This window comes from Dendropsophus ebraccatus, chromosome 10 (assembly GCF_027789765.1).
Source record: "Dendropsophus ebraccatus isolate aDenEbr1 chromosome 10, aDenEbr1.pat, whole genome shotgun sequence".
NCBI classification, from domain to species: domain Eukaryota; kingdom Metazoa; phylum Chordata; class Amphibia; order Anura; family Hylidae; genus Dendropsophus; species Dendropsophus ebraccatus.
This window is the reverse complement of record NC_091463.1, coordinates 45,941,124-45,956,379: the sequence shown is the minus strand read 5'-3', so window position 1 is coordinate 45,956,379 and position 15,256 is coordinate 45,941,124. Positions and strand designations below refer to the sequence as shown.

Sequence of the window (15,256 nt, the reverse complement as noted above, 5' to 3'; positions counted from 1 at the left end):
AGAAGTGGTTATATAATATGGCCCGATATTGAGGAGGAAGTGAGCGCCGACCTGTTAGCTCAGCGCTTGCTTTCTCCTCATTCCCCGCTTGCTGTCTGTGTTATGACACACACAGCACAGCAGTAGGAACGGGGCAGGGGCACGGGGAACGGGGGGCTGCCCAAACAATCCCTAGATCATTGAAGAGAGCAACAGGCAGCAGACCATTGCTATTGTTATCGTTGTGATCATGCTTAACCCCTTAACGACATCGGGCGTAAGTATACGCCCCCGCAGGGTGGGCTTTAACACAAACGGGCGTATACTTACGCCCGATGTTTCCCCGATCGCTGTGTGTTCACACACAGCGGTCGGGGAAGATGGCCTGCTATAATGTATAGCAGGCCATCTCTGCTCGTCGGCACGGGGGTGATTAACCCCTCCCGTGCCGACGATCGCTGCTATATGCGGATCAATACAGATCAGCATATAGCAGCTAAAAACAGCTTTCCGGGTCATCGGTGACCCGGAAAGCAATGGCGATTGGTGCTGTCCGAGATAGCACCAATCGCCATTAGTGTACTGGGGAAAGATGGCGCCGATGCCACCCCCACGATCGCCGTGATAGGCCGGCCAGTACCGGCCGGCCCATCATGGCGATCAAACTGTAAAAAAACAGTTTTGTCGGATTCTGCACCCCTCAGCTAGGTAACTGAGGGGTGCAGAACAGGTGTGTGTGGTGCAGGTGTACCATACTCACCTGATCTGGGCGTTCGGAGCGAAGATCTGTGGTCCGCGCCGTCCTCGCATCTTCTTCGCTTCACTTCCGGGTTCGGTCGTCCAGCGTCGGAAATCTTCGGAAACGTTCGGGTCCTCGGGTTCGGCGGGTCTCGGCAATCTCCGGCAGCGTCGCTCTACTGCCCCCAAGCTGCTGATCAGTGAATATCATTCACTGATCAGTTGCTTTGGGTTAAAAAGATATATTTTTTTTTTTCCAAATTTTTTTTTTCTTTTTTTGCGCCCTAACGCCGCTGAGTGCTGATCAGCATCGCACGTAAGTGCGCCGCTGATCAGCAACTCCTCCTTTTTGGCGTAGGGGCGTTTTTCCCCCCTATATCCTACGGCCACTGTCTGCTGATAAGTGCCGCACATAAGTGTGGCATTTATCAGCAGCTCCTTTCTTGGCGTAGGGATATTTTTTCTTACGGTCAAAAAAACACGTAAAAAACACTACACTACACCACACTACATGGAATAAAGTTTTACACTACACCACTACACATTTACATACCCCATATACCAATCCCCGTATAAAGATGGCCCCCAGGGTGTTTTCGGCGTCGGACGCATACGCTATTATTGCCTCCGACACCGAAACAGCCAGTGAGGATGAATGGGGGGGATCCTTCTTTCCTCTATTCATCCTCATCATCCTCATCATCCAGTGACGTGTCTGGGGGGTAGCGTAGCGTACGCTGCCCCCCAGACACGTCTTTTCCGCCAGTACCGTCCCAATAAGAGATCACGGTATGGCATGAAATTCTACAAACTCTGTGAGCGTACCTCAGGGTACACTTACAGATCCAGGGTACGTGCACACTGCGGAATGGTGAAGGATAACCCTTTGTGCATTCCGCAGCTGGCACCCGCTAGCGGACTGATGGAGGCGCGCGTCTCCACCCGTGTCATAGACTCCATTCTATGCACGGGCAGATTCCGTCGTCCGTCCAAAGAATGAACACGTTCATTCTTTGGACAGAGGGCGGAATCCACCCGTGCATATAATGGAGTGTGACACGAGCGCAGACGCGCGCCTCCATCAGTCTGCCGGCGGGTGCCAGCTGCGGAATGCACAAAGGGTTATCCTTCACCATTCCGCAGTGTGCACGTACCCTTAGAGTGTATGAAGGAAGGGACACCCGAATCAGCCCCCAGATGCTCCCCCCCCCATCCTCCGAGTTAGTAGGGAGATCGGGAACTGATCTTCCCACTGCTGGATAAAGGTTACCACCGGTACGGGGATGACTTTTATACCAACACCCCCTCTTCCGGTCCCTCACTGCCCGAGCTACTGTAGCTTGCGGCACGATCCGAGAATATCAGAAGCAGTAATAGCGCCATAATATTTAGCAGCCATGGAGCGGACCCAGCGCTTCTGGATATGAAGGACCCCGTATCGCACCAGGACAACATTTTCCAGGTGACGTCCCCCACACTGGAAAACAGGAGACCCCAGAAGAAGTGCAGAGTCTGGCATAACAGACCTCTGCATACTGGATTGCTTCAAGGTGCACCACACGTCATCGGAGTTCTACATTATCTAAATTCTGTCCCTTATTCCTATTTCAGGGGTCACGTTGATCCAGGGATTATTCTGATCGCCATTATGGAGTCAGGAAGGAATTTTTCCCCTGTGATGAGGCTACTGTCGTCTGCCTCACGAGGGTTTTTTGCCTTCCTCTGGATCAACACAGGTTGAATTTGATGGACACCTGTCATTTTCAACCTTATAAACTAATAATTGGCCTAATACCCCCAAATAAATTAGAATTGTCCCTTTTCCCCAACTAAATAGATATGGCCGCCATTCCCATTAGAGGATACCATGATGCAATTACAAAGCTTCTGTGCGGCCACGACAGTAGAAACCCCCCACAAGTGACCCCATTCTGGAAACTACACCCCATAAGGAATCTAACGAGGGGGGCAGTGGGGATATGGCCCCTGGTGACGGCCACATTTGGGCCGTGAAAATGAAAAAATTTTATTTTTTATTTTCATGGCACATGTTCACTTGTGGGGGGTTTCTACTGTCCCGGCAGCACAGGAGCTTTTTAATTGCGACATGGCCTCCATCCTCCATTCCAGCCTCTAAATGGCGCTCTGTCCCTTTGGTGGCTTGCCCTCTGGGCATATGGCACATTATATCCACATGTGGGGTATTTTCGTACTCAGGGGAAATTGCCCTACACGTTTTGTGTTCACTTTCTTTTTTAACCCCTTGTGGAAAAGGAAAAAATCAAGGCTAGACCAACATTTAGTGTAAAAAATGTTAAATTTTTACACTAAATCATTGATCTTGTCTTGATTTTTTCATTTTCACAAGGGGTTAAAAGATAAAAAAAAACACTAAATGTGTAGAGCAATTTCCCCTGAGTATGGAAATACCCGACATGTGGACATAAAGCGCCATGCGGTTGCAGGGTAAGCCTCCAAAGGGAAGGAGCGCCATTTGGCTTTTTGAGGCTGGATTTGGCTGGAATGGATTTCGAGGGGCCATGTTGCATTTAAAAGGCCCCTGTGTTGCCAAGATAGTTGAACCCCCCCACAAGTGACCCCATTATGGAAACTACGCCCCTCAGGGAATGTAACAAGGGGTGTAGTGAGCATATGGACCCCACTGGTGACGGGCAGAAATGTGGAACAATATGGCGTGAAAATGAAATATTACATTTTTTACACTATAATGTTGGTTTAGCCTTAAATATTTCATTTTCACAAGGGGTTAAAAGAGAAAAAAAGAGCAATTCCCCCTGAGTCCGTAAATACCCCACATGTGGACATAAAGCGCCATGTGGGCGCAGGGCAAGCCTCCAAAAGGAAAGAGCGCCATTTGGATTTTGCAGGCTGGATGTGGCCAGAATGGATGATGAACGCCATGTCGCATTTACAGAGCCCTCGTGCTGCCAAAACACTGGAAACCCCCCACAAGTGACCCCATTCTGGAAACTACACCCCTCAAGGAATCTAACAAGGGGTGCAGTGAGGATATGGACCCCTTGATGACGGCCACATTTGTGCCGTGAAAGTGAAAAAATGAAATTTTTCCCTTTCACGTCACATTGTTCCACATTTGTGCCCGTCACCAGTGGGGTCCATATGCTTACTGAACCCCTTGTTAGATTCCTTGAGGGGTGTAGTTTCCAGAGTGGGGTCACTTGTGGGGGATTTCCAGTGTTTTGGCAGCACGAGGGCTCTGTAAATGCTACATGACCCTTGAAATCCATTCCAGTAAAATCCAGCCTGCAAAGGCCAATTGGCGCTCCTTCCCTTTGGAGGCTCGTCCTGCGCCCGTTTGGCTCTTTATGTCCACATGTGGGGTATTTCTGTACTGGGGAGAAACTGCGCTACATGTTTGGTGTTTTTTTTTTTTTCCCCCTTGTACATTTTAGTGTAAAAAATAGAATTTTTCCTTTTTTACACCACATTGTTCTGAAAATCTGCGAAGCACCTGTGGGGTCCAAATGCTCACCGCACCTCTTGTTACATTCCTTGAGGGGTGCAGTTTTCTAAATGGTGTCACTTTACGGGTGTTTTTTTAGGTTTTGGCACCCCAGAGCCTCTGTCAACCTGAAGTGGTACAGTCAGAAATGACCAAATATAACGGAGGCGTTGAAATTTACTAGGCGCTCCTTTATATCTGAGGCTTGTGGTTGTGTCAAATAGCGCAATAGGGCCACATATGGGGTATTTCTATAAACTGCAGAAACGGGGCAATAAATATTGGGGTGCATTTCTCTGGAAATAGGTTTGTCATTATGAAAGATATTGGATTACAATAAAATCTCTGCACAGAAAATAAAAATTTTCAAATTTCTTACACACTTTGCTTTTTTTTCTGTGACTCCCCTAAAGGGTTAAAAAACTTTCTGGATGTGCTTTTGCAGAGTTTGGGGGGTGCAGTTTCTGAAATGGGGTGCTTTGTGGGGCTTTCTAACATACAGGCCCCTCAAATACACTTTGAACCTGAACAGGTCCCTAAAAATATCTGATTTTGAAATTTTACAGAAAATTTGGAAAATTGCTGCTAATGTTTTAAGCTTCCTATTGACTAAAAAAAATTAAATATAGTTAAATAAATGCCCTCAACATAAAGTAGACATGTTGCTAATGCTATTTAATATATAATTTATGTGGCATAACCATTTTCTGTATAAGCAGAAAGGTTTCAAAGTTGGAAAAATGCATTTTTTCAAAATTTTTCACGTTATTTTGGTGTTTTTCATAAAGATTTGTTAAGAGTATCGACTCTATTTTACTAGAAATGTAAAGTACAATATGTCACAAGAAAACAATCTCAGAATCAGTAGGATAGGTAAAAGCATCCCGAAGTTATTAATGAATAAAGTGACACTGGTCATATTCATAAAATTTGTCTCTGTCCTTAAGGCCATTTCAGGCTCTGTCCTTAAGGGGTTAAAGACAAAGATCAGCCAATGTGTCTGATCATTTCCTTTTTCTATGATGTGCGCATTTAAGTGTAATCTTACATAACACAATTAATTGATACATCTTGTACAGTTAATTTCTAACCATACATTACACCTAGTATTATTTGTGGAATTTTACTAATTTTTTGGAATTAGTGGAATTTTAGCTAATCTGATTTGTTATCGCATTCTGTTATTTAACTATAATTGCTCAGATTTTTATATTTATATTTTTTTCTTTATTTTTTTTTTAGTTATTCGTTTTAATAGTGACTTGGCTCAGAAGTTTCATCCATGCTTCCACCAGGATGGACAATACTTATGCTGTGCTCAAACAGCTAAAAATGCAATGGGATGTCAAGTGCTGCAGAATGCCAATGGAAGTCAGTTTACTAATTTACTGCATACATTTAAAAATTATTTAATTTTAAAATTTATTTTTGAAAATATTCTGTTCTTAAACTGTGTGAACATACCCGTATAGTAAAACTTGTAGAACTCATCAAGTTAAATATTTTTGCAAATATATTCATTTAGCAAACTTGCCTTCTTCTCTTGATATGTCCACACTTTTTCTCCAACTGCTGACAGCTCGTCTTGTGTTTCTCAACCTGCGGTACACATACCACAGGGGGTAAGTAGGAGGGGTTACAAAAAAAACAACAACTTGCTTTTCATGACAGGATATTGTTCATTGCAGCTTCTGAGAACAATCGCTGAATGTGGGAAAGTGCATGATGGCACTGCTGGGGGGAGGAAGGAGAGCAGGCACTGCTGGGGGGAGGAAGGAGAGCAGGCACTGCTAGGGGGAGGAAGGAGAGCACCAACAAGGGACACATGTGGCTGCAAGGTGCATATCTGGATGCAAAGGGCATACAGGGCTGCAGTGTGCTGACTGCAGGAGACATATCTGACTACAGGGGGATGCCTGGCCACAAGGGCCATATCTAGCTGCAGTGGGCTTACCTTTTTATATGGTCATACCTGGCTACAGGGGGCATACCTAGCGATAAAAGGGTATAGCCAGCTGCAGGTGGAATACCTGACTGTAAGGGGCATATCTGGATAGAAGGGGCATACCTGAATAAAAGGGATAGATCTGGTTGTATTGGTTATACCTGACTACAGGGGGCATACTGACTGCAGGGGGCATACCTAGCTACAGGTGGAACATCTGGCGACAAGGGACATCTCTAGCTAAGGCATACCTAGATGAAAGAGGCATATCCAGCTGAAAGGGGCATATCTGGCTATAAGGGGCATCTCTAGTTACAAGGGGCATACCTAACCACAGGGGCATATCCAGCTGCAGGGGGCATACCTGGTTGTTATGCTGGCCTTTTAAGTCGACATTTATAACCAATCACATCTTTGGGGGGTACTTGGTTGGAACATCTTATTACATAGGCGTAGTTGACTTGAAAATGATCAGAAACAATGGATTAGTTGCCAACCTGGGTCTGGTTTGGTAAGACACCCTATTTCTATTTCTCACAGTTTCTATGTTCCTATGCTGTTGGAACTTGTATCATATACTTAGTGTTAGTGAGGTGCAGTAGCAATCAGTCAACAGGGAGATGAGGTATTATCGTTTAACAGTGACTTTACTTAAATATCAGGTACAACCAGTAACAGTCTTTTATCTGTGGAGTAACTTCAAAATGGCCTCTGGCCAAGATGGGTTGCTGGAGAGCCTCAGAGGGTTCAAGGGGGCTCAGGCAAAAATGACTGCCTCAGTGGGAGTGCTGCACGCTTAGAGCATGTTGGCCTCAGTGGGAATGCTGCACGCTGACACAACCCACCCTGGTTGCATGGAGCATTAATTACATTAGTGTCCGTGCTGCTCATTGCCTCCCAGTATGATGGTGGTGGATCATCTGGATCTGTCTCCTCACCCCAACTGGACTCGATAGGCACCATGTAGCTTTGCGTTGCTGACAAGGGAGCCGTTTGCTATGACTATCTCATCAAGCTTTTCTGCTTTGGTTTTTGATCCATTTTTGGCAGAAAGGCTCAAAAGGTTTGAAGTGACTGGTGTTTAGAATAGAAAACTCATAAAAAATGATGGTTTACTTAATAAATCTGTGGGTTGTGGCAGGTTTTAAAGGACACGGCCATGACAAAACTCCATGACATGCCCATTTGATGGGTTTTTGGACAAAAACTATGGGTTTGACAGGTTTTTGTAAAAATTGTGTAGCACACCTTTAATATATTTGCTGCAGGGAACACATTAGTAAATCAGTCCCATTATTTAGGAATACCAGTAGTCTGTAATGGGTTACCTTAATGACAATTTTTCTTTTAGCTGAACCCAGGACTTAGTGGACATATAAAAACAGTCCATAACTCTAGTGGCTATGGCTGCAAGGAACTAATAATGGGCAGGCTCCTGTCATAATGTAGAATGAGAGTGTGTCTAATATGTGTTTTAAAAACAGCTGAGAAGCTGCAAGAAAGAATTATGGAGGAAGACGACAGGGACAGTTTAAAAAAGGTATAATAGACATGGTATAAGGGTAATTTCAATATCAATATCAACCTAGCCAAAGAAAAAAAAACATCTGAAATGCAGATCCCTTATTTTCTAGTTGTCCACTTGAGATGCCCCATTACTAACATCTGAAACAATGGGGAGATAGGTAAGCCCTTATTTACTACAAAGGGGACAGAGAGAGAAAAGTTCAGTGGAGTATAACATGCCCTTATCCATGTACGATTAAGGACTGACCCCCTTCCACCCATAGAAATTTTTTTTTTTTTTAAAGTTCTGTCACTAGCTTCTCTGGATGGAAAAAATCAGTTTGTTATAGAGCATCACATAGAATTAATAATGGAAATTGGTCGACAGCTCCAATAAAGATTGTGATCCTATTTGGAGATGACTGTCATATGTGCATTTAGTAATATTTGAGGGATAATGGAGTCACATGTTGGAGAACACTACGCAATGCCCCCCCTTAGTATACCTACCAGGCCTGGCACGTTTGGTGCTCTGCTGCTCTGGTCTCCTCTAGTCAGGCCGGGTCACAGCACAGTAATGCAGACAGTGCTAATCTTGCTGCCTGTATCATAGAGGAGTCACTGGCTGTCCAGGCAGGAAAGTGGGTAATTCCCTTGCACCAGCCAATCCTATGCCATTGTATTCTATTGGTGTCTACAGAGAGATCAAATGCTTCCTCTCTCTGAATGTATACAGTCTATACCAGGCATGTCAAACTTTGCCCCAGGGGCCAAATTTGGCCCGCGGTGCCTGAATTTTAGGCTTTTTTAGGGCAGAATTTTTTGGCTGGCCCACAGTACGCTTCAGCAGATAATAATATGGGTGGCATGAGGTACTAGGGTGGCATCATGGAGAGCCGCCTCTTACTCGTGCCCATATTCCAGCTTCAATGCTGGATATGGGAATGTAGTGTCCCTGTACGTGTGGTTCACTAAGTTATTAACCGCATTTGCAAAAGTATCTAGGAACTGTGATTTCCACTCCATCCACTAGGTGTCTCACTCTTCCCCCTGTGCCCAGCTGCAGGTTTGGTTATCTGTTATATGTTGATCAATCACAGATGCAGAACTTCTACGCTCACACACTCTCTATTCTCCTTTTTTCTGTGACATATCCCTACATAAGTTGAAGTAGTTTCCTGGTCTGGGTTTTTTTTAGTCTGGAGAGCGTTTGTTTCAGTGTATGGGAGACAGACTAACGCTACAGCTTCCTGCTGCAGTGACTAAGTGGGCCTGGCTTAGGCCAGAGCCCTTGATGGGGACGGAGACTGATTTTCTTTATGAGAGACTGAGACTACAGTATGCAGTGCTAGACCCTTAGAAGGGGGGTAACTGTAACATAGGTAAACCCATATCTACGTCACGAGAATACAGGGCTAGACACGGCGGGGGGTACCCGTGCATGCAACTAAGTATAACCTTGCGGGCTCTGTAAATGTCACAGAATTGAGTGCCAGCCCCCAAGCTCCAAAACAGGAAATACTGAAGGAAAAAGCAAGTATGAATGAAGTGCAGCCCATTCATACTTGCTTTTTTCTTAACTATTTCACCTTTGACTGCACGGGCACAGATGAGCAGGTGGCTGGTGATGCCGGGTTGTGGGAGTGGGCAGCTGTGCTGTGTGTGCATGCACTGTGCCCTCTATTTTTTCTATACTTATAATGTTATGGCATTTCATGATATCATTTATCATAGTGCGCAGCAATTTTAAATATCAGCCACTTCTAGGGGCTTAACTTTGTTAGAAACATAACTGACATTTTATTTACTTTCTTTGTCAAACAGAGCGAAAGAATGTTTCTTCACAGAGAAGATCTCCAAAGCCACTTCCGCCTGCACCATCTGATGATTTGGTAAGCAGAAATTCAGAATAATGTAGTTGGAAGCCTTTACTGATCAGCCATAACTCTAAACCACCTTTCTAATATTATGTAGATTCCCTTTGTGCTGTGAAATTGGTTCTTATTTATTAAGGCATATACTCCACAAGCCCCACATTAGCAGCAGACTTGTAAGGAAAATAAAAGCACAAAGGGGAGATTTATCAAAGGGTGTAACATTTAGACTGGTGCAAACTTGCCACAGCAACCAATCACAGCTCTTATTTCCTTTTACCAGAGCTGTGTTTGGTTGCAGTGGGCAGTTTGCACCAGTCTAAATTTTACACCCTTTGATACCCCCCCAAAGTTTCTATGGATAGAAATAGGAAGAGGGAGAAAGAATGATAAAATACTGGTGTTAATGTTCTGTTGCAGGTTGAGACTGCAGTAGCAGTCTGAGACAACAGTAGCACTCTTGTCTCCAATTTGGGCGTGGTTTTGCAATTTACTTCCATTGAAGTGAATGGAGCTGAATTGAAATTCCACACCCAAACTGGAGAAAAGAGTGCTATTTCTGGATGAAAGCATCCATGTTTTTCTACTCCTGGATAACCTCATTGTCCTGTTCCCCAGACCTTTCATGAGGGACTTTTTCAGTGTGACATGGGGTTTCCAACTTCACGAACTGAGATTCAATACTCCCCTGGTGTTCTCCACTGAGTCTCTGGTGTGCCCCACCAGCTTGTGTTGTGTATATTTACTTATCAAAGCTTATTTTCATTCCAATGCTGCTTTTGGAAACGAAAAAACAGCAGCATTGGAACAAAAACATGCTGTGATAAGTAAATATAGAAATAAATTAGTGGGGTAGAAAGCATTCGGCATACATGGGGATTGTGTGTATTACTTTCTTACCCGACAGCTTGTTTTGTGTATATTTACTTATGAAACCATGTTTTCATTCTAATGTTGCTTTTTTGTTACCAACAGCAACACTGGAATGAGAATATGCTGTCATAACTAAATATACACAAAAGAAACTGGTGGGGTAGATAGCATTAGACACAATCCCCATGTACGCCGATTGCTTTGTACCCTGCCAGCTTCTTTTGTCTATATTTACTTCACAGCACAGCATATTTTCGTTCCAATGTTGCTGTTTTTAGTTTCCAACAGCAAAATTGAAACAATAACATGCTGAGATAAGTAAATATATGCAAAACAACTGGCAGGGTAGAAAGCAATCGGCATACACAGGCATGGCTTCTATGCAAAGTTAGCATACAGAAAACTAACTGTATGCAACTGCTTAATCCCCTAAAATAATATAAATTATATTATTTTAAGGGATTAAATAAACTCAGGTTGTTGTTTCAAAGTTCGACAACCCTGCCAAACTAAATTTTGGAAAAGTTTGCTTATCTCCAGTTGCAATAGTTAATATGGGGGATTATGGGGAAGTTCAGTAAGACCAGTGTTTCAGATGCTGGTCTTGCGTAAAGCTCTGCATGTATTAGCTGTGGTGGATTTAAGAGGCAACTTTTTTCCTGTCTGCACTCATAGCAACACTTAGTAATCCCTCCTCCAGTAAGTTTTCATGACTTAGGTACAGACTAGCTTTGCTGTGGCAACACACCCTCTCCTCTCCACCTTACCCCATAAAACACGTGATACTGAGGTTTTGGTGCAAAGGCCACAGCGGCACAATTCTATTAACAACTACTCTACCTGTTTAATTTAACCCTTTGAATCACCTGTCAGGTGACCTCTTCAGTGTTCTCTAAAAACTGTGTCTGGCACGATAAAAAATGTGGTTAATAGTCAGTCATACAACTCTCCCAGTTCAATCAACCCTGTGAAACAACCGTCAGATGACATCTTGAGTGCTTTGTAAAAAACGTGTCCGGCAGGATAAAAACTGTGATTATACGTCAGTCATACAACTCTTCCAGTTCAATTTTACCCTGTGAAGTAGCTGTCAGGTTGATATTCCTATTGAAAAATTCAATCTATCATAACATACAGTCTGGCCTTTCTCAGGGTATGACCAGTAGCAGTGGCTGAACTAGTTGTGAAGGTGGGAGAGGTAGAGGCACAAGTGGGCGTTGTGGTGGTGTTAGCAGCAGGTATGGCAACAGGGTGCAGCAACCTGTAAGCCTGCAGTTCTGGATTGGTTAACACAGAGTTTGAGCAACACACTAGCCAGTAGCCAAACTCATAGCCATCAATGGGCAGGTTTTTTGGATACCACTTTTCCTTGGCAAGGGGAGACACAGTCCTCTCTTTCACATTCCTCTCTTCTCTTGTAGTAAGTGTGCCTTCGACATTTGGAGCACCATCAGCCCAAGAGCTTTTTGCAAACCTCCAGCTCCCCTTGGAGTCTCATTCGCTTTTCAGTCATGATGTAGAGGAATTTAAACATAGTCATTAGTTGGAAGGGGGAACCTAGTACTGTATCAACATTAGGAGGAACCCAGCAGTGTCAGTGAAACTGTCTTCAATTATTAAGATTATGATATGGCATATCGCACATGGCATTCAGGTTGGCATCATTATCTGGGGACAAAGGTGTCGTTGTGCTATCAAACATTGTGACAAAACTGGAAGTTTCCAAGCCAAAAGGAGGAGAGCTACACTGCCAGCTAGTCAGCAGGCTCGCTTTCAGGAATGCGCAGAAGCTAAATGGTCATCTGGCACAGTTGATCAGCATGTGGTCCCCCCCGTTCCAAGTAGTTGAGTCAAAACCATTCAGAGACATTATTTTTTCAAGAAGGTAGTTCCTGCTCTTCACAGTTACGAGCAGACAGCAGCGTTGCATAAGAGAGGGTATTTAATGCAGCAGGGAAAGGAAAAGAAGGCTCTCTTGCCACAATGCGGAGAGGCTGACTTTCATTAAGATGAACCAAGCCTGGATAACACCAAATATTAACGCTCCTATGCCTGATGTGAACAAGTTACTCACCAGTCACCAATAATGCACATAAACCGTCCAAATAAATGTCCAATTAAAAACATGATCTTCAAAAGATTGTCAATTGACCTGACTTGATTTTGCGCCCCAAGATCTCTAATGCTAACTTTTAGATGGGCAAAACACTCACATGTTCATATCTAAAACATGTATTTTAACAACTAAAACATAACTGGATACATCGTAAATATGCTTTGAGGATGTTAATGGTTAGCAGTTAACTAATATTTTTCATTTATCTTTACCTTCAGGTAAAAACTACAAAGCCCCTGCCGCCTCCTCCAAATAATGTTACAAATCCACTAGGACAGCGTAAAGTTATAGCAATGTATGATTTTAATCCAATCAATTCTCAGGATCTACAATTACAAAAAGGAGAAGAGTATCTGTTATTAGATGAGGGCAGCGGACAGCCCTGGTTAAGAGCAAGAGACAAAAATGGGTAAAATAGAATTTGTTATTTCTTTAACTCTTTGTAATCAGGGTAAAAATGTCAGCAGCTGTGGCAGTGTTCTCAAAACAAATATCCTTACCAAAGGGTTGCCTAATCTAAAGTGTATAATATACAGAATTTTATTCTGGTAAACCTGCATGAACACTGTAGAAAGTACACAATGCATCGTGAGAAAAATCTCCGCAAGGCCTCTTGTTCCCAGCACTGCCAATTAACTATGCTATGCTTATGAAATAATATAATGCTGCGTTTACACGGAACAATAATTTGCCCGATCGTACGATTAACGATTTCGAAGTAACGATTTTTTTTTCATAACGATCAGCGTTTAGACGGAACAATATATTGTACGGAAAATTCGTTTTGCGATCGCTTAAGCCTATCTCGCACATGGGTTAAATTGGTGAACGATTCTTTACACGGAACAATCTGCAAATTTTTTGCGAACGACCAATGACGATTTGAGAACATGTTCAAAGATCAAAATGAACGATTTCTCATTCGTTGCTTAATCGTTCGCTGCGTCTACATGTATGATTATTTGATCGTTATCGTGCAAATTCGCACAATAATCGTTTCGTGTAAACGCAGCATAAGAGTGATACATAATCTGTACCATGTGCGCTGCAGTTACTATCTCTCTCCTGGAGCTTTCCTCAGTCCACTCTTTTACTGCCCTTACTTGGCAGGCTGTGAAGACAGATGACATCACTTCCTGTAACAGCCCAGAGTTTAGAACTGCAGATAAAGTGAGAAGAGGATTGGGGCTGATTGCTGCCAAAGCCATATATATATTCTTTTTTTTTAAAACAAGCAAGTCTGCATGTTTTTTTAAACACATGATGACATGTATGTTTTAATTTTTTTTATTTTTTTTATTCATGTTTATTTTCAATCACAGTATTTCAGTTATTTCATTCTAGTTTGTGGTTTTATGTTCTAATTGATACCTAACTACTTTATTCTAATCTCTTGTTCTTATACTAATTGTATAAGTCCTAGAGCCCAAAGCACAGTCTAGCCCCCACTTAACCCCCTGGGGCCAGACTGTCCTTCATTTTGTCAGTTCGTAGGCAAACGCTGGACCCGAAAAAAGTCTTCCATGATAAAGTCTGTATTCGTATCTGGGTACCTAAACAAACAGATTTGGACACGGACTCAGACTTTGCAGTCCAAGTTCACTCATCACTAGTAAGGAGGGCTGGGCAATGTATTGCAACAGAGAGCGCAGAGGAGGGCATGTACTGGCAGTCGACTGTCAATGTGCTTCAGCCAGGATATTGGGACTGCAAAGACCGGTGTGCTCCTGGAGAAGCAGGTCGTGAGGTTCAAGGGTCACAGATGGTCAGCTTTGGCATTAGGGTGCCCCTCAAGGTTAGAGTGGGGTGACTGTGGGGGCTAGCAGGGAGTCAGGTAAATTTCTGTATAACTGGACCTCTGCAAGGACATTGCCCAGGAGTCCGAGTTGGCCCATCAAATCTCTCATTCCACTACTGTATGTGGAGTCTGGCACCATAAACTAAGCATTATAGTAGCTATTACAGTTTTTACCCTGGGGCTCAGAATTTAGTTACCCCTTTAAAATGGACTCTGATATTGACTCCTTGGGGCAATAAGCACTGGAAATCCAGGCTTCTCACTACATTGCATACTTGGAACCTAGATAAAATCATTGTTCATGGTTTATCGGGGAGACTAGCACCTGTAAGGCTGTTTTTTCATATTAGGAGAAAAGGAACCTCATTTAGAGATGAGCACAACTCATAACTGTAGGGAGCCCTGGAAAACATGCAGACAGGCAAAGGATATGCCTTACTAACATATATTGTGTAGTTTAAAGCATGTAGAGGTGTATGCCTCATTTAATTTTACATCCTTTGTAATTAGTAATCTATGTAATTCCAGGCAGGAGGGTTATATCCCTGGCAATTATATTACAGAAGCTCAGGATCCACTGGAAATATATGAGTAAGTATGTAAAAAAAATATTCCTAAAGAAGCTACATATACAGTATATTTACAAACTTGTTACAAAAAATACCTTTAATCCCCTTCAGGACTGGGCCAGTTTTGGGACTTTCCCATCTCAACTAATATGGTTACTCATCAAGTTAAATATTTGTGCATGCACATTCATTTAGCGAAACTGTCTGCTGATATGCCTGCTCTTTCCCACTGGTCTGGCCACTGTTGTTAAAGGGGTAGTGCGGCGCTAATAATTTATTCACAAAATAGCACACATTACAAAGTTATACAACTTTGTAATGTGTGTTATGTATGTGAATGGTCCCTTCCCCATATCCCCCCCCCCCCCCCACAC

The 15,256-nt window shown here is 43.2% G+C and overlaps 1 protein-coding gene across 2 annotated transcripts in view; it reads left to right on the top strand.

Moving 5' to 3' along the window:
- BTK (Bruton tyrosine kinase) overlaps positions 1–15,256 on the top strand; it is a 111,197-nt gene that overhangs the window by 66,546 nt on the left and 29,395 nt on the right. For both annotated transcript variants that reach the window (XM_069986378.1, XM_069986377.1), the window contains exons 6-9: positions 5,444–5,572; positions 9,477–9,544; positions 12,734–12,924; positions 14,842–14,904. In XM_069986378.1, coding sequence (XP_069842479.1) covers positions 5,444–5,572; positions 9,477–9,544; positions 12,734–12,924; positions 14,842–14,904 — 451 coding nt within the window. The remainder of the gene's footprint in view (positions 1–5,443; positions 5,573–9,476; positions 9,545–12,733; positions 12,925–14,841; positions 14,905–15,256) is intronic.